This window comes from Protopterus annectens, chromosome 2.part1 (genome assembly GCF_019279795.1).
Source record: "Protopterus annectens isolate FY-2018-M chromosome 2.part1, PAN1.0, whole genome shotgun sequence".
In the NCBI taxonomy this organism is placed as follows: Eukaryota; Metazoa; Chordata; order Ceratodontiformes; family Protopteridae; genus Protopterus; species Protopterus annectens.
The window spans coordinates 942977467-943003240 of NC_056729.1; the positions used below are offsets into that span (position 1 = coordinate 942977467).

The window sequence follows — 25774 nt, forward strand, 5'->3', positions numbered from 1 at the left end:
TCTGTTTTGTAGCATTTGTACTGCTTGTGTTTGAAGTAGTCAGTGAAAAAGGATAAAATTTTAACCAAAAGTAGGTGACTATAACACAGCAGTGAATGCTTGTAAAATCAGTGCACTGACAGGAGCTTTAAGGAAAATGTGGCAGATCTGATGCATTTTTTTGGAGACAAACAATGCATCCTGGGATACTTACAGGCAGACTAAACAGTCAGAATTATTTCAAGATGCCAGACCCCATGTGGTCAGAGTCAGAAATTGCTTATAAAAATATCTAAAAATCTCTAAATAGTCCCAGAGTGGTGTTAAAATTTAGGAAACACCAAATCATGATGAAATAAATATGTTTTTGAGTCTGTGGGTGTGGTTGTCCTTTAATAATATATTAAATACTGATTTATCCTTTCCATCCAAAATAATTTTTGTTATAACAGCTATACATTCTACATATGTCATCATAACTGGAATTTCTACACATTTTTATTTCATATTCTGACTTTACAATTTTACCCATAATTTCACTAACTATTAAATTCATAATTAAACAAAATATTCCTCACTGGATATCCTTGTCTAATCCCATTATTCATTTCTACTTTTCTTCTTAACCATCCATTAATTAGTATGTTCACTCTATTGCTTTTATAAGCAGTTATACATACTCTTTTATTTTTTTTACTAATATTGTAATTATCTATAGATTTCCATAGCACTTCATGCTGCATTCTATCAAATACTTTATTAGTATCTCCTACCATTAATTTTGCTTCTTAACTTTATTTTATAACATCTTCTACTTCCCTTGTAATCATTAAAAGTTCTTGACAACCTCTACCTTAAATACTGAATACACTTTCTTCTATTATATTCTGTATTTTATTTCCCAACCTTTCTATACCATCTCCACAAATCTGTTATATTCAGTATTGTTTAATACTATCAACATCCATTTTTTTATTTCTTCTTTGTTCCCTTTTTTCCATAAGAATTTTAATATTCCACTACACATTTGTTTATATTTGAAACCTTCTTCCATCCATTCACTCAAACTCTTTACAAAATAAACTTTTTGCCGATCCTTAAATTTCACTTCATAACTCATTCCATGTAAATCTGCTACTGAATTTATATTACTAGTTTACTTATTTTATCTAATGTTATATTGTTATTTCTTTTTCTAATTCTTTATTCATGAAATCCATGCTTTTTAACTTGTCGATCTCTTTGGATTTTTCTACTTCCCTTCTTTCTTGTGCATCTTTTCTACATGTTCCACCACAATTTCCACATGTTAAGGCCACAATTTTTATCCCTCATTTGCCTTATTACACCATTCTTCCCTTTTACTAATTTTCCTAAATATGCTGATACCTCTTTTTCCCTTGTAGCAAATATCTTTATTTAAAAAAGCTTTTGATTTTTCTTTATTTTTCTCTTATATTACTTTTTGCTTCTCATAGAATTCCATTCTGTTATATATTTTCAAAAACTCTTTCATATTCAACATATTCTTCTTTCTCTTTCCTCTTTTATTTCTCAACTTAAATACATTTATTTATATTTCTTTTTAAATACTACTACAAAGCTCAATTATTGTAAAATGGTACCATTGTTAAATATTCTTTCCATAATTATGTAATTGCATCCTCTTCATTACCTTCTATGTTCCATTTTTTTTCATTTTTTCTTTTTATTCCTTTTTCTATCTTAATATACTCTTTATTTTCTTTAGTTTCTGTCCATATTGCTAGATGATCTGAAAATCCAGTCCTTATTACTTCTTCTATCTTTATTCCTTTTGATAATGTAAAATAATCAGTCTTTGTTTTAAATATATTTCTTTCATACAGCCATCCCTTTCCTTTCCATAAATATAATTTTCCACATTTTATTTCCTTCATTGTTGTCATCTTTTCCCCTTTCTCTCTTCTTTCTCTCAAACCACATTTAAAATCATGTTTACTGCAACATAATTTAATATTTGTTGAAAGAAACCTTCTTTTTCTTTAACAATTGCATAGGCATAAGTTACTATAATTCTTTATACTTTTCCTTGCCATTTGATGTCTAAGAAAGTCAATCTCCCCATTCCTACTAAAATTTTATCTAATATTTTAACTGTTCTCCTGCAAGAAAATAGGAATTACAGAACAATGCTCATTTACCAAATTCTGTATTGTATGCTCATTCCATGTGTTTCTGTCTGTAATGTAAATCTTTTTGTTTTGTTATAAACCTTATATCTTCTACTAAAATTATGTCTTTTTCACAGTTTTTACATCAATCTATTATTCCTGCTCTCCTTGTTATATTTATGAGTGTTTACATTTATAGATAATACTCAAGTTATTCCTTCTCTTATTTTTTAATTTGTTGGATACTGTTGCGTCCTTTCTTCTTAATATCCATTTCTTCTTTCTTTCTTTTACAGTTATACTCTTAAACATTCTTTTTTTTGTCTTTAACTCTGCACCTATAGAAGCTTTCTTTTTAACCACAGTCCAATTTATATTTTCTGCAGTCACTAAATTCTGAATTTTTTCTACATCTCTGTCCAGTTCTTCCTCGCTCACTCCCTTGTATTCTGTCATTTTTTATTTTTTTCAATCTGTTTTATCTTATACTTTTCTTTTTTTCTAGCTCTTTTCTTTCTTCAGTTTTATTTTCATTTTTTTTGTTTCTGTAAAATCCATTGCTAAATGTCCTTTTTATTTACTTTCATAACATTCCAACTCACAGTTTTGCCCCATGTCCCAGTTTTCCACAAATGTAACATCTTTTTTTCATAATTATTCACAACATGCCCCATATTTGCTCCTAGTATTTTACTAAACCTTGATTCCCCTCCACATTTATAACACTTGGTATATGTGTGTGTGTGTGTGTGTGTGTGTGTGTGTGTGTGTGTGTGTGTGTGTGTGTGTATATATATATATATATATATATATATATATATATATATATACACAGAGAGAGAGAGAGAGAGAGCGAGATGATTTTATCATTTTCCATTTTCAGAATAACATTTCTGATGTTCTTCGTGTTTCACTGTTGCAGTCATTACATTTGGGTAATCAGGTTGCCCTCAGCCGGCCTGAATTCCAAAGTGTAGAGTCCTGCGTCAGCTGCTGTTGCCCCTTCCCTGACGTCAGATCATCAGGGTATAAAAGAAGCAGCCGACGCCATTTTCTTCAGTCTTTCTTGCCACGTGGTGCCCGAAGCAGAAGCAGTTTGCAAGTGCCGGTCGGCCGACTCCTGAGATTTTTGTGTTTGAGTTTCAGATCCGAAGTCTTCAATAAAGCTAAGTACCCTATTGGGGAAACTTTTTTCTTGCTCCAGACCGATGTCAGAAAAAGTTAATAATTGTATTTCTTGTGGAAAGCACATACCTCATAAGGATTTTCATTCTTACTGTATTCCTTGCCTAGGCCCTGATCACAACGTTAATGGTTGTCAGTTTTGTGCTAGATTTAACCAACGCACTATTAAGCATCGGTATGATTTTGCTTTAAACTTTTTTGAACGCCGGTTTAATTATCCTGAAATGTTGTCGGATACCCATCCGACTACCGGAGTTTACAAAAAATGCAAAGAAAAAGAAAAACTACCAAGGCCCAAACCCGATGACGAAGCTTCTCCTAAGCCAGTCGACGGTTCGCCGGTTCTCAGTGAGGCACTTTTGCAGCCCCTGATGCCTGCTACTTTAGAGTCGCAGGCGGCTACCGACTCCCATGTGGAGTCGGCCATGCTGCTGGATACACAAGGTATTGGAGCCTCGGACGCTAATCCCTCAGATGGGTCCGGAGCGGCTGAGCAGGTACCGGTTTCTGAGGGTGTATTTAGACCTAAACATCTTTACATTAAAATGACTTCAGCATCTAAGGCAAAGACTAAAGCACCTTCTAAAGCAAGGAAACAAACTCAAGAGCCACGTGGACAGGCCTCTATGCCCAAAAACAGATGCTCGAAATGGCCAAAGACTTGATTACCTTGATCAGGGGTTCGCATGCCCTTTCTGATAAGAGGCCTAGGCAAGACACTGACTATAAATCTTCAGATCAGGTTTCTATTTCTTCTGATTCCTCTTTGGATCAGGAATATTCTCCAACCCCCCCATGAGGATTCTGATGCTAAAGAATCTATACATTCAGCATCTCCTCCTGAGGACTATTCTTTTGGGAAAACCTTGCATACCATGAGGGAGCATTTCCACTGGGAGAGCCAAGATTTTTCAGAATCTAAAAAGAGGCTCAGGGATTTTCTTTTACTACCTCAGCACAGGCCTCTACCTATTCCACCTGTGTTAGACATTGTAGATGATGTGTTTTCGGAGTCTAGTCTGACCCCTGACTCCTTACCTCCAGCTCCTGTTAAGCCTGACAGATATCACAGGGTTCCTGACTCACACAAATTTCTTTTTAAAAACCCTACCGCTGACCCAGAAACTATTTCACAGGGTCCAAAGGGAGTTAAGGCTTCCACTGCAAAAAACCCAACCCCCTCTGACAGAGATTCAACGGCACTGGATAGATGGGGAAAAAAGGTTTACACATCTGCAACTTTGGCTATAAAAGCCTTAAACTGTCAATTTCATATGCTTAAGTATCAGCAACATGTTATGGGATTGCTTAAACAGAAAATGTTGTTAAATTCTGAATGTGCAGAAAACAAGGAAATGCAGGATTTATTGTATGCAGCAGAACAATTTGGAAAACATACTTTGCAATGTGGTTTTGATTCTTTGGAGGACTCCTGCAGGGCCGCAGTTACGGATTCTGTAATTAGGAGGCATGCTTGGCTAAAGAAACAAAATCTGCCTGATCATGTTAAAGTTAAATTACTAGATGCACCTTTACAGCATGATACTTTGTTTGGTGTTAAAGCAGAAGAGGTGTTAAAAAAAATGGAGGACAAAGCGAAATCTATGCAAACTGTCAAAGAATTTTTACAAGTACAGCCACCCAGGTTTAGTAGACACTGGCCTACAAAAAATTGGTCCTTTCCTGTGTCAGACAGTCCTCAGAGGGGTAGATCCAGACGTCCTAGAGGCAGATCCCAGGCGCAAGGTTCTTATAGGCCCAAGCAATGGGGTGGTTCTACCTCCAAAGCTGGAGAAGACAGAACACAAACATAGTCCCAATGGCTTCCCCCTGCCTGCACCAAGCATTTATCTTCTGACAGCACCCTTAGGAGGAAAATTAGCACTTTTTGCTCAAAATTGGCACATCATAACCCAGGACAAGTGGGTTCTAAACATAGTGTTACAAGGATACAAGTTCCATTTCCATACTATGCCAAAGGTAAACGGCTGGCCAGATCTGCCAAAAAATCAATAGGCAGAGGCACAAAAACAAGTCTCATCCCTCATGGACATGGGGGCTATTCAACAAGTACCAGAGCAAGAGCAAGGACAAGGATTTTACTCAAGACTGTTCTTGGTACCCAGAAAGGACAAGGCCTGGAGGCCGATACTGGACCTATCTATTCTGAACACTTTCCTGGAAATTCCAAAATTCAAAATGTTGACTTTGCAGCAGCTTCTGCCCATGTTGGGCAAGAATGCTTGGCTTGTGACCTTAGACCTAAAACAGGCATACCTGCATGTTCCAATCAGACAATGTTGCAGACGATACCTAAGATTCAAGGCTAGTTCAATGCATTACCAATTCTCTGCACTACCCTTTGGCTTATCTACTGCTCCCAGGGTCTTTACAAAGTGCCTGACACCAGTAATTGCATTCTGCAGTCAAAGAGGAATACAAATATATCCTTACTTGGACGACTGTCTCATTCAAGCAGAGAACAAGGACATTCTTCTTCAACATCTGGCGTTTGTGAAAAGACTTCTAACATGCCTAGGGTACACAGTCAACAAAAAGAAATCAAAACTAGTACCCTCACAAGAGATAACATTCCTGGGTGCAAGCTTGAATACAACTGCCCAGATGGCTTATCTCATGCCAGACAAGCAAAGGCAACTGACTACCTATTTCAAAATGTTGGCAACAAAGGCCCAATTATCTGCAAGAAAAATTCTGCAGGCTTTGGGCTTCATGGCATCCTGCATCCTACTAATTCCATATGCAAGACTGCATATGAGGAAACTTCAATGGTACGTAAAAAGTGTTTGGACTCAACATTGCCACAGCCTGGAAACAGTCATTACTCTCATTCCCTGCCTGCAGCAGGAGTTTCGATGGTGGGTAAATGCTTGTCACCAGAACAAGGGACAACCATTTACATTACCTCCAGCCAGGCAGACACTAACAATGGATACATCAGATTATGCCTGGGGAGCCCACATGGCAGGAAGAGGCATTCAGGGCACATGGTCCTCAAACCAAATGCATCTACATATCAATCAAAAAGAGATGTTAGCTGTTCAAAATGTCCTGACAGCCTTCAAGGACCTACTTCATCCGGGACAACTACTGATAAAGACAGACAAAACCATGGTCATGTGGTATATAAACAAGCAGGGGGGCACACATTCTTACCCCCTTTGCAGACTAGCCATGACCTTGTGGGACACAGCTTTGACTTACCAAGTGCATCTGCAGGCACAATTCCTGCCAGGAAAGGAAAATACTCTGGCAGACGAACTAAGCAGAAACCTCATGGATCCCCACAAGTGGAAGCTGGATCCACAAGTCTTCAGCATGATAACAAGGAAATGGGGATGCCCAGACATAGATCTATTTGCCTCCCTAAAAAGATTCTGCACAAGGACTTATCACAGACAAGCATGGAAAGTGGACGCCCTATCTTTCAGCTGGAAAAACCTATCAGTATATGCCTTTCCTCCACTGCCTCTCCTCCACAAGGTGCTCCTAAAGGTCAGACAGGAAAAGCCAAAGATGATACTGATTGCCCCAGACTGGCCACGCCAGTACTGGTATCCAGTACTAAGGAAGTTATCTCTATACCCGGCTTGGACCTTACCTCAAATACCTCGACTACTGTCCCAGCAAAATTATCAGATCATGCACAACCAACTAAGGACATTAAACTTGGCAGCATGGTGGATAATGTAGACATACAAAAAACACCTCTCAGTAAAGCTGTGATGGATGTCATTCTTGAGGCCAGAAGGTCTAGTACTAGAAAGTCTAATGTTGGAAAATGGAAGAGATTCTGTGCCTGGAACCAGGCACAAGGAACTGATACAGCGATACCAAATATTCCTCAGATTTTGCAATACTTAACTGAGATACTGGACAAAGGCCTTTCTTTTTCATCAATTAAAATTCATGCCTGTGCCATTTTGGCTCATTACAATACAGAGCCACCACTTTTTTCTCACCCTTTATTAAGGCAGTACCTCAGAGGAGCCAAAAATGTAAGGTCCCCAAGAAGACTACCAATACCTGCATGGGACCTCAACTATGTCTTGGAAAAGCTCACCCTGCCTCCTTTTGAGCCAGGTGCTACAGCTGATATGAAGTTTTTATCTTGGAAAATAGCTCTGCTCTTAGCAATTACTTCTGCAAGGTGAGTTTCAGAGCTACAGGTGCTCATGGCTGTGGAACCTTTCATCATTTTTCATCCAGACAGCGTCTCCCTGAGGACAAACCCAACATTTATGCCTAAAGTAGTGTCTAGTGTGGCTCTTAACCAAACCATCCATCTGCCAACCTTTTACCCAAATCCATAGAACAAGGGGGAGAGAATTCTGCATTCTTTGGACAGAACCAAAGCTTTCAGGAAGACAGAGCAATTACTAGTGGCATATGCTGCAGGATCACAAGGAAAGCCTATCTCAAAGCAGACTATTTCTAAGTGGTTAGGCCACTGCATTCGTTTCTGCTACTTACACCATGGCAAGCCAGTGCCTAAGGGCATTAGGCCTCATTCCACCAGAGCTGCAGCCACCTCAGCAGCCTTTCTCAGGGGAGTACCAACCAAAGACCTTTTAGAGGCGGCTACTTGGAGTTCAGTGCACACCTTTACAAAGCATTATCATCTGGCACTCTACTCTAAATCCAGGGCAGGCTTTGCCACTGCAGTTCTGTAGGGCCTCATAGCCGCTCCTACTGCTATCTAGTTCCAGCCTCCCAACCACAGCTTTGGGACTCTACCCAAATGTAATGACTGCAACAGTGAAACACGAAGAACATAGTACAGTTGTGTACACTTACCATAAATGTAGATGTTCAAGTGTTTTCACTGTTGCAGTCCAGGTTACCCACCTGCCTTCCCCCTTTTTTCTTTTGGATCTTATCTTTCCTTCTCTGATTTATACTACTTATGTGATGTATTTGCTTGTAGACGAAGGTAAAATTTATATTGATGTATTTCTGAATATATATATAATGTTTGGCTACCCTTTTTGGGGGCACCTGACATCTGGGGCAAGAAAAACTGAAGAAAATGGCATTGGCTGCTTCTTTTTTACCCCTGACGACCTGACGTCAGGGAAGGGGTGATAGCAGCCGATGCAGGACCCAAGACTTTGGAGTTCAGGCCGGCTGAGGGCAACCTGCCAGCAGGATTACCCAAATGGAATGACTGCAACAGTGAATACACTCGAGCATCTACATTTATGGTAAGCGTACACAACTGTACTTTCCATCCTTCAGCCCATAAACAACTCCTACCATCATAAACTTTTTCAGTATCCTACACTTCTTTACAAATGCCATTTAAACTTTCTCTTTCAATCTGTGTTCAAAACTGAATGTATAACTTTTCCTTTGTGTCTCTGAAGGCAGTTTTTGTAATATACTCATTCCATGGATTTTAATTTTTCTTTTTTTCAAATGCACTTAATAAAGTTCTCCATCCCTTGCACAGTCTCAAATATAATGATACAGAAAGTCTATTTATAAGAATAAATGCTCTTACCTCTTGAATTGCTATCCCATACTATGTACCTGTTTAACGGAGCTTCAAACTTGCTTTGCAGCCTTACCACCAGTTTTCTTTTATTTACATTTTCTGATTCATTTCTTTTATCTCTGAATGTGCTTGTCACCATATTGGCATAAGTGTTCTTCTTTTCCCCTCCTTTAGCTCCTTCTATTACTTCTGCTGCCTCCTCTTCCCATATTTTCCATTATCTCTCCCCATGATGCTTCACCTCCATTCTCAGGTTCACTGTGAACAATTATTTGTTGTAATATATCATCCAGCAACAACACATTCATTAACTTATTCCTTTGACTGTATGAAATGGTTTTGCTGAAACAAAATCTCCGAATCAACAATAACACCATCTTCTGAGCCAGAACTCACCTCTATTCCCTCACGTCTGGTCTCCAGAAGCACAAACATCCTCCCAGCTGCCACTGAACTAGGATGTGTACTCATAATCACTGGTGATACCCTTCACAATTACTGTAGTGAGTAAGGGAAGTCCACCGAAGTCCTGGCCAAATTTCCCCTAGTAGTACAAATACCACCTCAGGTCCTTCTGAAAAGGGGCCAATAGTCTAGTGTGACAAACCTGGTCAACAAATGATAAATTAAAATAAAGCATACATGTATGGTTTATTTCTGGTACCTGCTTATACTGAACTGAACTAAGTAGTGATTAGTCTAAGTTTGTTTTCATCAGTGTTATTCATAAGAATGAACTCCAGATCAGATGTTGTCATTTTCATACATGTGGGTGTCAGATCCAACCCTCAGATCTGACTCAACTGCTTTACAATCTTAGGATTTGAAGCTCAAGCACCTTCCCTCCAACCCATAATGCCTCATTCCCCCAAATTACCTCAGATCTTCTTTGCTGCTCATCCGGAAAGCATCGAGATTTCGCTGCTCTGACAACTCTTAACAAAAGTTTTTCTCTAAGTCGTAAGTTGGCCTTGAGCTGTGGTTTTCTTGTTTTTTTTTTTTTTTTTTTTTTGTTCTGTCCTCTCCTCCCACTTTTACCTCTTAAATCTTAATTAATTAAAAAAAAAAAAAAAAAGGAGTTTTCGGTCTAGCTAAAATTTCCCGTGATTTTCTCTCATTCAGTTGCATTCCTCCTTCTCTTCTCTCACTTATCTTTAAAATGAAGGTAGATTTTTGTTTTATCCCTGTGGACACAAGATTCCCTTATCTGATGACAACAGGGAGTGCATTTACTTTCTAGGCCCAGCACACTTGGACAGTTCTTGTGACATTTTCAAAGGGTTTAATCCACAGGCACTGGTGGACTGCAGGAACAATCTCATTTTAAAGGGCTTGCTTCCTTCTCCTACTCTTTCTGTGCTTTCCATTTCTGGGGCTCAAACCCCCATAAAGAAACATTAGGAGGCCCGGGAACATAGGAAACGTTCCCCAGAAAGAACCTCCTCAAGCTCTAAACCACGAAAAAAGGCTCCAAAAACCTCAGATTTGACACCTTCGGATCCGACAGTGCTGGTCTCTTTTCCTTCAGCTTCCTGTGCTCCTCCCATTACTTTGGGGCTTGCTGTCTCAGTGCAGTGATCTCCTCTCAATGAGACCTCTCAAAAGAGTGTCCAGGCCACCACCATCTACCTGTTCTATCTTGTCTTCCAGGAGCGTGTCCGAGCATGAGATGGACAGACTGAGGAGACAGTTTCTCAAGACACAGATCCAGATGGCGGTTTTGTCAGCTCTGTCCCCTCCCGGACCCATGAGCAGACATTCTCCCTTCTTTCCTGTAGCTCCTTCTCTGATCTGACCACCTGCTTTGTAGTCAAATCCAGTGTCCCCAAGAACCACATTGGATGTGGTAGTTGTCATTACTTTGAGTCCAACCATCTCCCTGTCATGCTAGGCTCCAACAGCATTGGGGCCCAGTGCTTCTCAAATCTGAAGCCTAGAAGTTGAGTTCACGGGGCTTACTTTGACTCTGAAGTTTTAAGAGCTGTTGCTTCCCCTCAGAGCCTTGGTATTCTACAGCTCTGTGCAGACTCCCCCTTCGGAGACGAGGATTGCAGGGGGCTCTGGAGAAATCTGCCCCAGCAGCTTCGACTCCAAAGGGACAACTCTTGGGTCCTTCTAACCCATCTGCATTCGAGGTGGTGGAGAGGGTCCTGTCCCAGCCTAGGGGATTCCCAGTTCTCACACTGTCAGATCTGATCCCCACTTCCCCATGAAAACTGAGACTGAGATCTCATGATTACCACTGGGACAGAGAGTCTAAGAAAGTCTGCAATCTTTTCCAACTGTGAAAATCCAAATTTCTTCTAATACCTCCCACTGGGGAGGTCCCCCAGAAAAAGAAGTGTAAAAGGACATACTTAGATTACCCTCTGGAATTGGTCATAACTGACACTGACTTCAAGGAAGGTGAGGGGTCCCCAAGATCTCTACCCTCCATGAGAAAGGTGGATGATCTTCCCAAAACCCTAACCCAGAGGGGGCAGTGTTTTTGGAGGCTTTTGGCGCTGGCCTTTCTACATCCTGGGTGTCCATGCAGATGCACTTATTGATATTGATTTAGTGTCTACCAGAGCATGGATGGAACCAGATACTGGAAAGCCCATATCCAGCCAGGCAGGTAAGATACTCAGTGCCCCTATAGTCAAATTGCACTGGACCAAAGGGATCCCAGTAGATGCCATGGTTGTTACCACAGCCACCAAAAAGGAGCCAGCTCAGAAAAGATCCACTGTCCATCCCCCTAACAGGGAGTTTAGGGCTTTGGACAGATTTGGAAAAAGAGTTTATGCTTTGGCCACATTCGCTCTACCAGTGCTAAACTATTTATCTCACTTTACCAGGCTACTGAAGGACTTAATCAAGGAACTCTCTAGCTCAGTCCCTGAGTACATGTCTGATGAGGAACAGAAAATCTTTTCTTCTAGAATGACCACTCTTCAATTGATATCCAAGTTGACCATGAGGTTGATTTCCCACACTGCAGAAAGCACCTCAAGGGCTGCCAGTTCCAGCATTACCATTATGCATCATGCCTGGATGCTGTTATGTGACTTTGTGGAACCTTTCAAGATGTCATTTGTCAATGCACCTTTTGATGGTTCATCATTGTTTGGCCCCACCATCAAAGACACACTCACTAGTAGCAAGAAAGATGGAAAGATCTTGTCTGGCATCGGAATCCATTTTTCTACCCCACAAAGATCCTTCTCCAGGAATCCGCAGGGTGGTAAAAACTAGTGGTTCAAGAAGTTTCAGGGTCATTTTCAGGAATCTTCCTCCAGGGGCAGAGGGGGGAAACAATTATAGTGATAGACGCCACCTCCATGGCAGAAGGGTCCACAAAATCAAGGGTCTCCAGATTCTTTTTTGGACAGACCCTTTCAGAGACCCTAAAAAGTTACTTGGCTGCCCTTCTCTAGAGGCAGTTGGGGGAGCTTATCCTTGCATCCAGAAGTCTGGATAGCTATCACAAATGGCCAATGGGTGCAAAGGATTGTATCCAGATGATAGTCCATTCTCTTTTTAAATCTCCCCAAACCAAAGACTTACCTCCCTGATGTGCCACCCAATCAGAGGGAGGCAGCAGCTGTAGAAATTATAAAGCTGCTCCCCTCCCAGCCAAGTCGGATAAGGCATCTACTCAAGGTTATTTTTAGCACCAGAAAAAACAGGGGAGCCAACGTCAGTTTTGGGTCTGACATCTATGAGCAAATTAGTGAAGAACATGAAATTCAGGATGGTTACAATCCAGTCCAGCCTATCTCTTCTGAAGATGGACAACTAGATGTGCTTGACAGACCTGAAGGAGTCATACTACCAAATTAAAATGGAAGGGTGCTTCAGATGGTATCTTCACTTCAGGCTGGGAACCAGCCATTACCAATTTAGAGTGCTCCTGTTTGGTCTCACCACAGTTCCCAGGGTGTTCACCAAATGCATGGTAGTAGTTGCAGCTCATCTCAGACTGTAGGGATTCCATGTGCTTCTTTATGTGGATGACGGGATCCTAACTGGTCTGACCAGGCATCTACTCATTTAAGCCAGGGACTACCTGTTGCAACTAGCTGCTACTCTTGATATTAACTGTCAGCATGCAAAAATCACAGTTAGTACCTGTTCAATTGATAAACTTTATTGGAGCAGATTTGGACACAATCAAAACTATGGCCTACCAACTTCCATAGGTTCATAGGTAAGTACTAGGCTATTTGCCAAAGGGCATTTATAAGCCTAGCCAGAATGTGTTGGCTTTCGCCACCCCCTTAGATTAGTTCCCTGTGCCTCTGTCCAGCAGAGCCATCAGTTCCCTACACCACTGTCCAGCAGAGCCATTAGTTCCCTGTGCCACTGTCCAGCAGAGCCAGTGCAGTGATCCCCGGGGTAAATTTTCTGCTCCCCATCCACCCGTCAAGGTTTCTCTTGAAGAGTGTTAGTGAGGGACTCTGCCTGATGTATATTGGAATCCTGTTCCAAAGCATGGGGAATCTCTGGGATAGGAATCTATCCCTCCAGCATGTCCTATTTATCTTTGTGGTGAGGTTTATATCTCTAGAGCGTGTGGCTCTCTTGGATTTGTTTTTTTTTTTAGGTGGAGCATGTCCATCAATTCTGGGTTGAACATGGCCTTGTGGGTCAGGCAGAGATCACCTCTGAGTAAGCGGTATGCAACTGAGTACAGCTGGACTTTCTTGAGTCCGGCTGCATAGGGCATCGGTTTGAGGCCAGTAATCCTCTTGGTGAGGTACTTATGTGGCCTTTCCAGCTGTTGCAGGTGTCTTGTAAGGTACATCCCATTAGCATTGTATTCTATGGTGGGTCTAATGAGTGATGAGTAGAGGGGCACAATAACCTCTTTTGTTTTAGATGGGAACCCTTTTGTGATTAGATGGGCCACATAGAAGGATTTTCTAACCACCTTGGCAATATGATTATCAAAGGAGAGATTACTATCTACTTGGGTCCCTAGATCCCTTATTATATTTTCTGTATTTAGGGGACTACCACGTATGTGGTAGTTTGTGGGTATTTTGTTTTTTCCAAAGGGGATGACTATGCACTTTTTGGCATTTAGCTTGAGGCCATGATTTTGACACCAGGTATCCATCTCAGTGAGACCCATCTGAAGGGTTTCTGTATCAGCCAGAGAATCAATTATGGCCCCTAGTTTGCAGTCGTCTGCGAACTTGGTCAGCCATATTCCTCCTATGATTGCCTGTACCTCTGAGAAGTATATACCGAACAGGAGGGGTCCTTGGACTGAGCCCTGGGGACGCCACTTGTAACTGGTTTAGAGTCGGCCATAGAGCCTGCAACTCTCACCATGTGGGTTCTATCCATGAGCCAGTTGGCAACCCATCTCGTGACATAGGGGTTTATGTTCAAGCTGGTGAGCTTGTCTATAATACTAGAATGGGGAATGGTGTCGAAAGCCTTTGTGAGGTCTAGGTAGGTTGTTTGGATCTCCTTTCCCCTCCAGACTGAGTTTTGACCCTGAGGCAGCATATCTCACAGATCCTAGCAATTCCAGCCCCTCCAGCAAAATTAGTTCTCAGGGCATTAGGCTCAGTGGCTGCCATGATAACTCTATTACCTACAGCACGCTTGCACATGAGAATCCTACAGTGGACATTGTCAGTCCAATGGTCTTTGCACCGTCACCCACCAAACCAACTGATCAAGCTATCACGTGTATGCAGATTCTCTCCTTCGGTGGCTTCACTCCTCAGAAGTCAGTCAAGGACGTCCCTTTGTTCTTCCCCCAGTAAATGCCATGCTGACCATGGACACTTCCCAGGTGGCATGCGGGGCATTTTCTGGAATGAGCTGTCCAAGGCATATGGACTTCTCGGGAAACCAACTTGCATATCAGCAGCCTAGAGATGAGAGTGGTCCTTCTAGCATTGAAAGCACTACAGGGACTGTTGTGATTTAGATGGTCAATATGTCCATAGTGTGGCAAGTTAACAAGCAAGGAGGAACCAGATCTTACCCTCTGTGTCGAGAAGTAGTGACAGTGTGGCAATGGACAATATCTACCAACAACTTTCTATCTGCAGTGCACATTCTGGGGGAGTACAACATTCTAGCAGACAGGCTCAATAGAGTTTCATGATGTCTCATGAGTGGTCTCTGAATCAATCAGTGGCAAACATAATTTTCCTCAAATGGGGTGAACCTGACTGTGATCTCATTGCTTCCCCTCTCAACAACAAATGCAGTGGATTCTTTGCCTTGATTCCCCCCTCAGGGACAGTTAACAAGAGATGTTTCAAATGTCCATGCTTGCCCCCCCAGTCTACTTTATGTATTCCCTCGCTTACCCATGATTCCCAAATTTCTTCAGAAAGCCCACCAGTTAAAGAGCAAAGTAATCCTCATTGCTCCTTTTTGGCCTCACCAAGTCTGGTTAATTTTCCTTTGGTCTCACTTGATTTGCCCTCCCTGTGCACTGGAACCACTTCCAGATCTACTGTCCCATCCCTCAGGGTAGACTTACCCAGATCTTCAAGGCCTAGAATTGACTGCATGGTTTCTGCAATTCCAGCGATGACTAGAAATTCCAGGCTTTCATCCCCAGTACAAAAGATTTTCATTTCCTCCCACAAAACATCTACCAGAAAAATCTACAAGAGCAAATGGAAAATATTTTTCATCTGGGCTCAGCAGAAGCTACTAGATCCTTTTACGGCTCCTCTCACAGTAGTATTGGATTTCCTGGCTTTCCTTTTCCAAAATGGGGCCAGCTATCCTCCTGTTAAAGTTAAATTGGCAGCTATTTCAAATTTTCATATCAGAGAGAACTCTTCCTCTCTACCTTTGTCAAAACTATGCAAGGCTTTTCTCAGAGGTACCTTTTTACTTCATCCCCCATTCAAAGATCCAACTCCTTCTTGGGGCCTAACTTTGATTTTATAGGCATTAGTTCTTCTCCCTTTTAAACCTGCAGCTAAGGTAGATTTGAAGTTTATTTCCTGGAAAACATCTTTTTGGTAGTTGTTACTTCAGCAAAAACAGTTTCTGAACTGCAAGCCCTTTCTTCTAAACCTTTTTATTTAATTTTCCATAAAGACAGAATATCTTTGTGCACTAATCCATCTTTTTTTACCTGAAGTTGCTGCGGAAAACAGTGTCAATCAGTCTATTACCCTAATGTTTTTCTTTCCCAATTTTCAAAACAAGGGAAAATGCATGCTGTATCTCCTTGATGTTCTTAGGCAGTTGCATCTTTATCTGGACAGGAAAAAAATCTTTCAAGAAATCTGATCAACTGTGCATATCTTTCTCAGATGTTAGAAAAGGTGCAGCATTTGCCAAATCCACACTAGGTAAACGGCTGTGAGATTGCATTTCCTTTATTTATTCTTCAAAAGATATTCCTTTTCTTAGATGTTTAAGTGGAAGATTACTCGCAGGTGTGGGTTAGGATGCCTTTGAGTGCACTTCTGTCTGGATCCTGGGCTAATGAAACAGGCTCCATGGTTCTTATCCATGGTTTAGATTAGTCTTTAAAAGACTGTAGCTAAAAGAGTCTTCAAAAAGGCTGTATTTCCCTGGGTCTTATGCAGGCTTGAGTGTTACGTTTAGTGGTGCCAGTTCTGGATGCTCTTAATGGATCTTTAGAGCTGAAATCTGGGTGCTCCTGGAGTCTTGATAAAGACTGCCCAGATGAAATACAGACAAAATACAGACCAAAAACCAGCCTGAAAACAGCCTGACTTAGGCTGGGGTCCTATATTCAGTGGAAAATAAGTAAAAGAAAAAACAATCTCCAGCCTCTTTTTCCAAAAAGCTTTAGTGACAAATGAGTGCTGCTTAGATGATTAAGTTACTTTCAGAGTTGATTTTGTTTTATACACAGTATAAGTGGATGTGTACCACTCGGGACCCTCCTATTGGTATTGGATTGGTGAGTTAAACCTTTATTGACATAGGCAAGGAGGTGAGTCCATCCTGGTGTGCTTAGGGGTGGGGATAGTACCAGCCTGAGATGTTAACCAATGAGGTTCAAGCAAATCAAGTCATATTTACATACTATACTTAGAATCTGGTGACCACTCAGGTTCACACAAATTAAGTCACATTGCCATAGCCTTGTACCAAGTATTGCTTAAAGCTGGACAACTAATTCTTAGAGAAAAATCATATATAACGCTCCCAGAGTGCGAAAGTGTCTCTTATAGCAGGGATTATGCATGCCTTTATTTTTATTATTTTTATTTTTATTTTCACTTTGATTCGTTGAATGATTTCTGATCACCTTTAAGTTTCATATAGAATAAATTATTCTTTATTAAACAGGGAGCTTCCCATGTTTTTTTATCTTGCATATTTGCGTTTCCATTGCTCCCACAATGGTTTTCCACTGACAGTCTTCCCATAATGGCAAATCTGAAGAAGGTTCTCATGAAAGCGCTGCACAACTTAGATGTTGTTCTACCCCCTCACCCACAATTAAGGACAAAAGCAGTCACTGTTTTTTACTTTCTTTTTAACTTCCATTTTTTTTCTGCGAGAACTTCAGTCTCTGTAATACCAGATTCTTAGTATAGTTTGTAAATGTGACTTAATTTGTTTGAATCTTATTGGTCACCAGATTCTTATTATAGTATGTAAATGTGACTTAATTTGTTTGAACCTGATTGGTCACCAGATTCTTAGTATAGTATGTAAATGTGACTTAATTTGCTTGAACCTGATTAGTTAGCATCTCAGATTGGTCTTATCCCCACCCCAAGCACACCAGGACAGTCCCACCTCCTTGGCTATGTAATCAAAGGTTTAACCCACCAATCCAAGACCAATAGAAGGGTCCCGAGTGGTACACACCCACTTATATTGTATATAAAACCAAGTCAATTCTGAATGTAACTTAATCATCTAAGCAGCGGTCATTTGTCATTAAAGCTTTGTTTAAAAAAGAGGACTGAGATTGTTGTTTTTTCTTTTACTTGCTTTCCACTAAATATAGGACCCCAGCCATTAAAGTCAGGCTGGTTTCAGACTGGTTTTTGGTCTGTATTTCGTCTGTATTTCATCTGGGCAGTCTTTATCAAGACTCCAGGAACACCCAGATTTCAGCTGTAAAGATCCATTAAGAGCAGCCAGAATTTGCACCACTAAACAGAACACTCTAGCCTGCATAATAGCCTGGGATATACAGTCTTTTTAAAGACTCTTTTAGCTGCAGTCTTTTTAAAGACTAATCCAAAACACTGATAAGAACCATGGGGCCTAAGTTTAATTAGCCCTGGATCCAGAAATAAGGGCACTCAAAGGCATACTAAACTAACCCTCACCTGCGAGTAATCCTCCACATAGATTTTATACCTAGGGGATGCTGGTTGCCAAGGCTCCTCTTTACTCGCCAGGCGGTTCATTGCACTTACCACAAATCATTTACCTAGATGTTTCAAAGCTCATTCTATGACATCCATGGCAACATCTCAAGCTTTTTGATCAAGAGTATCAATTGATGATATTTGTGCAGTTGCCTCTTGGCCAAATTCTCAAACCTTTATTATTACACATTATAAACTAGACATTATCTCCAGGAATAGGGCTGCTTTTGGCTCTGCAGTGCCACGGAATATCCTTTCATGAGGTCCACCCTAGGTTGTTGTACTGGTTGACTCTGTCCCACAGGTTGTGGAATGAATGAAAATGACAATATCAGATAAAGAAGTCATGTACTTGCCATACCATTCCATCTGTGTTGTCCATTTTCATTCTCAGTCAACCTCCCAGCCCTCCTTCCTCCTCTCCATAGTTATGAAAGACCTGATGGAGATACTAGTAGGAACCACAGTTCCTGTTTTGAGCCCTTGAACTGTGCACTCTCTATCCTTTTTTTCTGTATGGTGGATGTATGATTATTTCTAAAATTTTATATATATCCTGCATATATTTTAGCAGCAAACTCGATCTGGAGGAATGAAGCATTATGGGTTGGAGAGGAGGGGCTCAAACTTCAAATTCTAGGTTTGTAAAGCGGCCGAGTTGAATCAAAGGGTTGGATCCAAAACCCACAAGTTGAGAAAAAATAAAAATGGACAACACAGGTAGCACATTATGGTAAGTACAGAACTCCTTTTTCCAGACATGTTCTGTTAAAAATGCACTTGTTGCTTTTAAAGAATTATGTACAGATTCTTCCTCCAACAAAGTCAGCTTAACCCTTGACATCTTCAGTGCTGAAGTTACAGTTGCAAACATGTTTCACTAAGATATTAATTAGCTTTAAAGACTCCATAAAGAGTGCATTGAAAATGATAAAAATACACTTGTTGCTTTTAAAGAATGCATGTGCTGTTTCTTCCTCCAAAAGAGTCAGCTAAATCCTGACTTAATCTTCAGTGCTGAAGTTACAGTTCTAAACATGCTTCACTAAGATACTAATTAGCTTTAGATTCAAGACTCCATTCAGAGTACATTGGAAATGTTTTCTTTTTTCATTATTATTTTTTTTAACTCTGCATTTTTGTATGAATTTTTTTTTTCAGATGTCTGGACGTGCTGGAAGAAGAGGGCAAGATCTCATAGGCAGTGTCTACTTTTACAACATCCCTCAACCCAAAATAGAAAGGCTTATCAGAGCAAATGTACCTAAACTAAAAGGCCAGTTTCCGTTAAGCATCACTCTTATTCTGCGTCTTATGCTGCTGGGTGCAAAAGCTGATGATATTGCAGATGCTGAAGCAAAGGTTGGTAACCACATTTTTGATTTTTGGAAAATCTACGGTTCCAAACATAATATTTTGCTGTTATAAATCATCTTTGGTGAACTATCAGTTAAATGCTTCCTCTTTCAATAATAGTGTTGATCTAGAATGAAAAAATGCTCAAGCCTGCTTATAGTCATTACTGCAGTGCCCTTTGCCATTCCAAGTATGATGGGCATAAGCAATCACTGCCAAGGTGTCCTGTGAGACCCAACACTGTAAATAGAGTGCTCTCCATCTCTGGAAGGCTTATTTCCTTGTAATGCCTACACTGAAGGCCATTATTGTGCTAATAAAATGGGCTGCCTGTTAATATGTTTTGCATTTCCTTTTATTTTATTGTATACTCATAGTTTCTCCAGCAAATGTTTGAAAGTTGAAAGTTGGCTTAAGTTGTGTAACTCTTGCTGGAGAAATTATTTCAGATCCATAATCTATCTAACCAGAACTGCAGCTAAGTCACCTGTCACCCTGTACAGAAGCCAGTCTCAGCTCAAAGTTGAGGAGCAAAATAAAAGTCACTCAAAGTTGAATCCAAAAAAAAAAAAAAAAAAAGAAAAAAAAATGTTGCAAACTGCTTGCTACATTTAAAGCAAAACACAGCCCATGCACTTCATCAATGACTACAAATGCAGTATTGGCATTCAAGCTTCCCTCCTATCCCTAGATAAGGCTCTGTATCTAACACACACACACACACACACACACACATACACGTACACTTGAAACATTCTTGCTTATTGGGACTTACAGTGGACACTGTGTTTACCTGAGAACTGCATATATCCATTTTATGTTAATATAGTCCAAAATGTTTCAAAAATGCTTTCAAAGTGAGTGTACATTTTGCATGTTCTTATTACAAATGAGTGTCACAATTAATGAGCATACCAGTACTTTGTTAACACCTTTATTAAATTATGAGTTAGCACATAGTCAAACATGCATAAATTAATATATGAGGAAATAAACCATATTAACAAAATGTTATCAGTCTAACATTGTATAAATTGCTCTATTCCTGCCTTCCCCTAAACCACATTCCTCCTCTGGAACATTATGTTGCATGTATTGTTCCCACAATTTCCATTTATTCGTATGTAATTTGTTCATTATCTTTTCTAAGTATCTCACTTTCAGTTACTTTGTCTCTGTACAATATTCATTAATTCAAATACAGTTGGTTTAGATTTTGATTTCCATTTCCTAGAAACTGTTTTTTTGGGCAGCCATTAGAGTTAAACTTAATAAGGCCTTTGTGTCTATGCAATTTAGATCTGTGCTCCAGCCGAAAAAAAAAAAATTTCCCTAGTTATATCCATTTGCTCACCCGATATTTCTGACAAGAGTACTTTGCAGAGAATTTTTAAACTCTGTCAAATGATTGCACTCCCAAAACATAAGTTCCCATTTACCTCTCTTCTCCATCACACTTCCAACATTTGCCATCTCCCTGAGGAAAAATGTGTTGGAGTCTGCTTGGAGTATAAAGTACTTATGCAAGCACTTCCAAGAAAAAAATCTAAACCGTCTAGACTTTGTTGCATACCTGGGAGTCATACCTACATCCTCCCCTTGTTCCATTATAAATTGCATATCCAGTTTCTGTTCCCAGTCTTTTCTAACCTCCTGTGATTGATTCTTATAGTTGTCATACAAACATACCAATACCTTTAATCTGAGCAGTTCACCAAAGACAGCTATGACATACTTATGCTGAAATTATCCATTTCACTCACAGCAGTGTTACATTCAAAGTACTGCTTGAAGATGGCAATGTGCATGTAGGATTATCTACTTTGTAGTTCTATTGCCGGTAAATACATTGACTCTCTTTTGATTAAAATTAATTTTGTTTTCTTGATTTAATGACTTCATTTGTACGAATTATGCTATTTTTGTATGCTGTTACCAGTATGAGACAAAAATAGCATGTGTTTTTTTCACATGGGTATGTTAAGTTTTATCAACATTATAACAGTCATTGATTAGCTCTGTGTGCTGTGTAGTGTAATTGGTAAGTGGAATTGAACTTCTGTTAGTTTTAGTATTAAAGCAGGCATTTGCCCAAGTATGAGCTGCGCTTTCCTTCACATGGCAATTTTAAAACTAGAAATCATCTTGGAACAACTTTGTCTCAAGACTGGTGCCATGCTCTTCACCAGCACAAACTGTAAGCACATCTTAAGGTAATGATACTATATTATAGCAATAACCCATGCTTGGGTGTGGATAATGCTAGATTTACCCACGGTTGGTGTGATTTGGTGACGAGGGTGAAGCCCGATTGACCAAACAAACCGAATGTGGATAAATCCACCATTACCCACACCTGGCCATGGGTTATTGCTATTATACAATGATATTATTTAAGAAAAACAATACTTACTTTTCTTAAATAATAGCATTGTATAATGCCTCCTTGCTGCCCTTCCACAGCTGTCTGGTATTCTGCGGCAGTTCTGATGTACTGTGCATGCATATGCCTACGCAGTACATCAGAGCTGTGGGCTAAAACAACGGAGAAAGCAAGATCTCCGTTGCTTTTTACAACTGTTTCGCTATGTTAAATGGGTTTAACATAGCAAGACAGCTTTAAAAAAAGCAACAGAGAATCTCCGTTGCTTTTTTTAAAGCTGTCTCACTATGTTAAACCCATTTAACATAGCGAGACAGTTTTAAAAAAAGCAAAGGAGAAAGCAAGATCTCCGTTGCTTTTTACAAACTGTCTTGCTATGTTAAAGGAGTTTAACATAGCGAGATATCTTTAAAAAAGGCAACGGAGAATCTCCGTTGCTTTTTTTAAAGCTGAATCGCTATATTAAACTTGTTTAACATAGCGAGACAGTGTGAAGCAATGGAGATCTTGCATTCTCCGTTGCTTAAAAAAAGAGTTATAGTAATGGAAAAAGTCTGGGCGACCAGACCTTTTTCCATTACTATAACTCTGATTTACAACGTGCACGCTGACCAATCAGTGTGCACGTTTTTGAATATTAATGGGGGGTCATTGTATAATTATCACTTTCTAATAAGTACACTAAACTCCTGCATCACTGCTATTCTAACAACATTTAGCACATATCATGACAATATGTAGTCTACAAAAAACTTGAGGGTACCATGCTTGGAAACCACTGTTAGCAAGTGGAAGTCAAAACTGTGACTTTTTCAATGGATTTTACTTACAGTGTTCTGATTTCTTGCCATAAGTAGGTGATCTTGGTATTTTACCATACTCTGTCTGTATATTATTACAGCTCTTTGGAACACAGAGTGTCCAATCAGTGTTACATATTTTGTAGTCCCATTTCTACTTAGTGTTATTAAATACAGCTAGTTAAGTAATCACTTTCTCAAGTTAGACTGCAATGAGTTCATACGGCTAAGCATATAGATACATGTTGTTTTCCTTTTATTTTGTTCTCATTGTTTAAGAATGCCAGTGTGGTAGTGAGTGCTAAAGATTGGAGCTATGAGGTATTAATGAGCTTTATTTTATAATCTAGCATTTAAGTTCTTCAGCCTACTTTTTCCTGCTGTGTGAGTCAGAGTTAAAACCAGAGACTGCTTGTGGTCTAAAGGTCCTTTTGGAGCAGTGCACTACTTTGATTGACAGACACAGATAAGTAAATAAAATTGTGGACAGGTTTCATCAGAGTAAAGATAACTTTTCAAACTCACTACTGACAGTATTGTGTCATTCTGTCAGTTTTTAATTTATGGTTTGTATTCTTTTTGCATGCAAATCTTAGCCATAGCTGGTATTCATTCAGAAAACAAAAAGGAAAAAGGAAAATAAAATGAAAAAGTTACCCTGTTCTTACTTAACAACTTGTTTCTCACTTGTGTAGCAACTTGTGTCTTTCAAGCTGCACCATATGCACTTAATTCTATGTTATACTTTTTATAACATTCTGTTAATTTATTCTGCATTTTATAAGACTCTGTTTACTTGAAAATGCATGAGCTTACACAGGAGCTTTTACTTATCAGCTTGAAACCAGTTAACTTCGGTTCATAAAAGATATAAGCACAAGTACTTAATGGTAAGTGTAGTTATCCAAATGACACCACAAAATTAAAATAAACATTTCTGCAAGGGGAACGTCTTGCATCCATATATTCTCACTCCAAGATCACACAATCTTAGAGGTGGAGTAATCATAGGTTCATAGGTTGGTACTAGGCTATCGGCCCTAGGGCCTATGCAAGCCTAGCCATAACAATTCCCTGGATATTTCTTCCCGCAATATTTACTTCCCAAGGCCCCTGTCTATCAGGGCGACTGACATAATCCCCGGGGTGAATTTCCCATCTCCCATCCAATCATCAAGGTTCCTTTTGAAGAGGGCTAATGAGGTGCTCTGCTTGATATGTATGGGCGGTCTATTCCAGAGTATGGGGAGTCTCTGGGTCAGGAACCTATCCCTCCAGCATGTTTTGTTCATTGTGATGACAAGGTTTAGATCCCTGGAGCGTGTGACTCTGAGGGATTGGGATTTCTTTAAGTGGAGCATGTCCAACAGCTCAGGGTTTGACATGGCCTTGTATGTTAAGCAGAGATCGCCGCTGAGTAGACGATATGCCACAGAGTATAGCTGGAGTTTTTTTAGACGGTCAGTATATGGCATCTGCTTTAGGCCTGTGATTCTTTTAGTGAGGCATTTCTGTGGCCTTTCGAGCTGTTGTAGATGTCTTGTGAGGTACATACCAAACGGGGCATTATACTCTATAATGGGTCTAATGAGGGATGAGTACATTGGGACAATGACCTCCTTTTTTCTGGATGAAAAGCCCTTAGTGATGAGGTGTGCCACATAGAAGGATTTCCTGACTGTTGTGGCAATGTGGTTATCGAAAGTGAGACCACTGTCCACCTGTGTCCCTAAGTCTCTCATCACACTTTTGATGTTTAGTGTCCTGCCACCTATGTGGTAATTCATGGGTATATGTTTTTTTCCAAAGGGGATAACTATACATTTCTTGGCATTAAGCTTGAGCCCATGGCTCTGGCACCAGGCATCTGTTTCTGTAAGGCCCTTTTGTAGAATATCCACATCATTTCGGGATTCAATAATGGCTCCCAGTTTACAGTCATCTGCAAACTTTGTTAGCCAGAGTCCCTTAGTGTTGGCCTGTACTTCAGAGAAGTAGATGCCAAACAAGAGTGGTCCCAGGACTGAACCCTGAGGTACTCCACTTGTCACTTGTCTGGAGCTGGATTTGGAGTCGGCTACTTTTACTGTCTGGGTTCTGTCAGTAAGCCACTTAGCAACCCATCGAGTGACGTAGGGATTTATGTCCAGCTTAGTAAGTTTATCTATGATTCCAGAGTGGGGGATGGTGTCAAAGGCCTTGGCGAGGTCCAGATAGACTGTGTGGACTGCCTTACCCTCATCCACAGCTCTGGAGACTGATTCGAAGAAGTCAATCAGATTCAGGAGACAAGATCGGCCCTTCACAAACCCAAACTGGGTGGGGTCCAGTGTTTGAAGGTTGCCAGTGTCTTTGTTTATAAGTTCCATGATAATGCGTTCCATGCCCTTGCAAATCAGGCTTGTCAGACTGATGGGACGGTAGTTCCCGGGATCCAAGGTGGATCCTCCCTTGTGGAGTGGGATAACTGTAGCTGTGCGCCACTCAGTGGGCACGAAGCCTGAGGTGAGGCTATGATTAAACATGACACTTAGGTGAGGTGCCAGTTCATTTTGTAGTTCATGTAGTACACAGCCTGGGATGTCATCTGGTCCCAGGGATGCTGTATTCTTAGCTTTGGAGAGTGCGGTTTCTACCTGTGTGGCCTTGATTATCGATATTTGGCAATCTTTTGGTATTGAGATGGGCCCTTTATGGGGTGAGAGTGGGGTGAAGTTGGCACTAAATCGATCTGCCAGGATACTGGCAATATCCTTGGGATCAGTATATTTAATGCCATTCTGTTGTAACTCAGAGCAGATCTGAGCATTGCCATTTAGATTCTTGACATAACTATAGAATCCCTTGTGGTTGTCTTTGGAATCTTTGGCAATTTTAATTTCGTAACTAGCTTTTGAGGATTTTATGAGGGATCTCAGCTTCTTACTGAGGCTGGTGAGGGAGTTTTTTGCATCCTGGAATTTTCCTCTGTTTTGCAACAGTTTCTTCCTTCTGTTATATAGTTTCTTTATAGCAGGGGACCACCAGATTGGCTTCCTCTTTTTGGAGAAGAGCATCTTGGT

The 25774-nt window shown here is 40.3% G+C and overlaps 1 protein-coding gene across 1 annotated transcript in view; it reads left to right on the forward strand.

Annotated features, from left to right (window-relative positions):
* Nucleotides 1-25774, forward strand: part of LOC122794922 (probable ATP-dependent RNA helicase DDX60) — a 2165155-nt gene that overhangs the window by 1472628 nt on the left and 666753 nt on the right. Inside the window, exon 32 of the mRNA XM_044063515.1 lies at nt 19335-19535. Within this exon, the coding sequence (XP_043919450.1) occupies nt 19335-19535 (201 nt within the window). The remainder of the gene's footprint in view (nt 1-19334; nt 19536-25774) is intronic.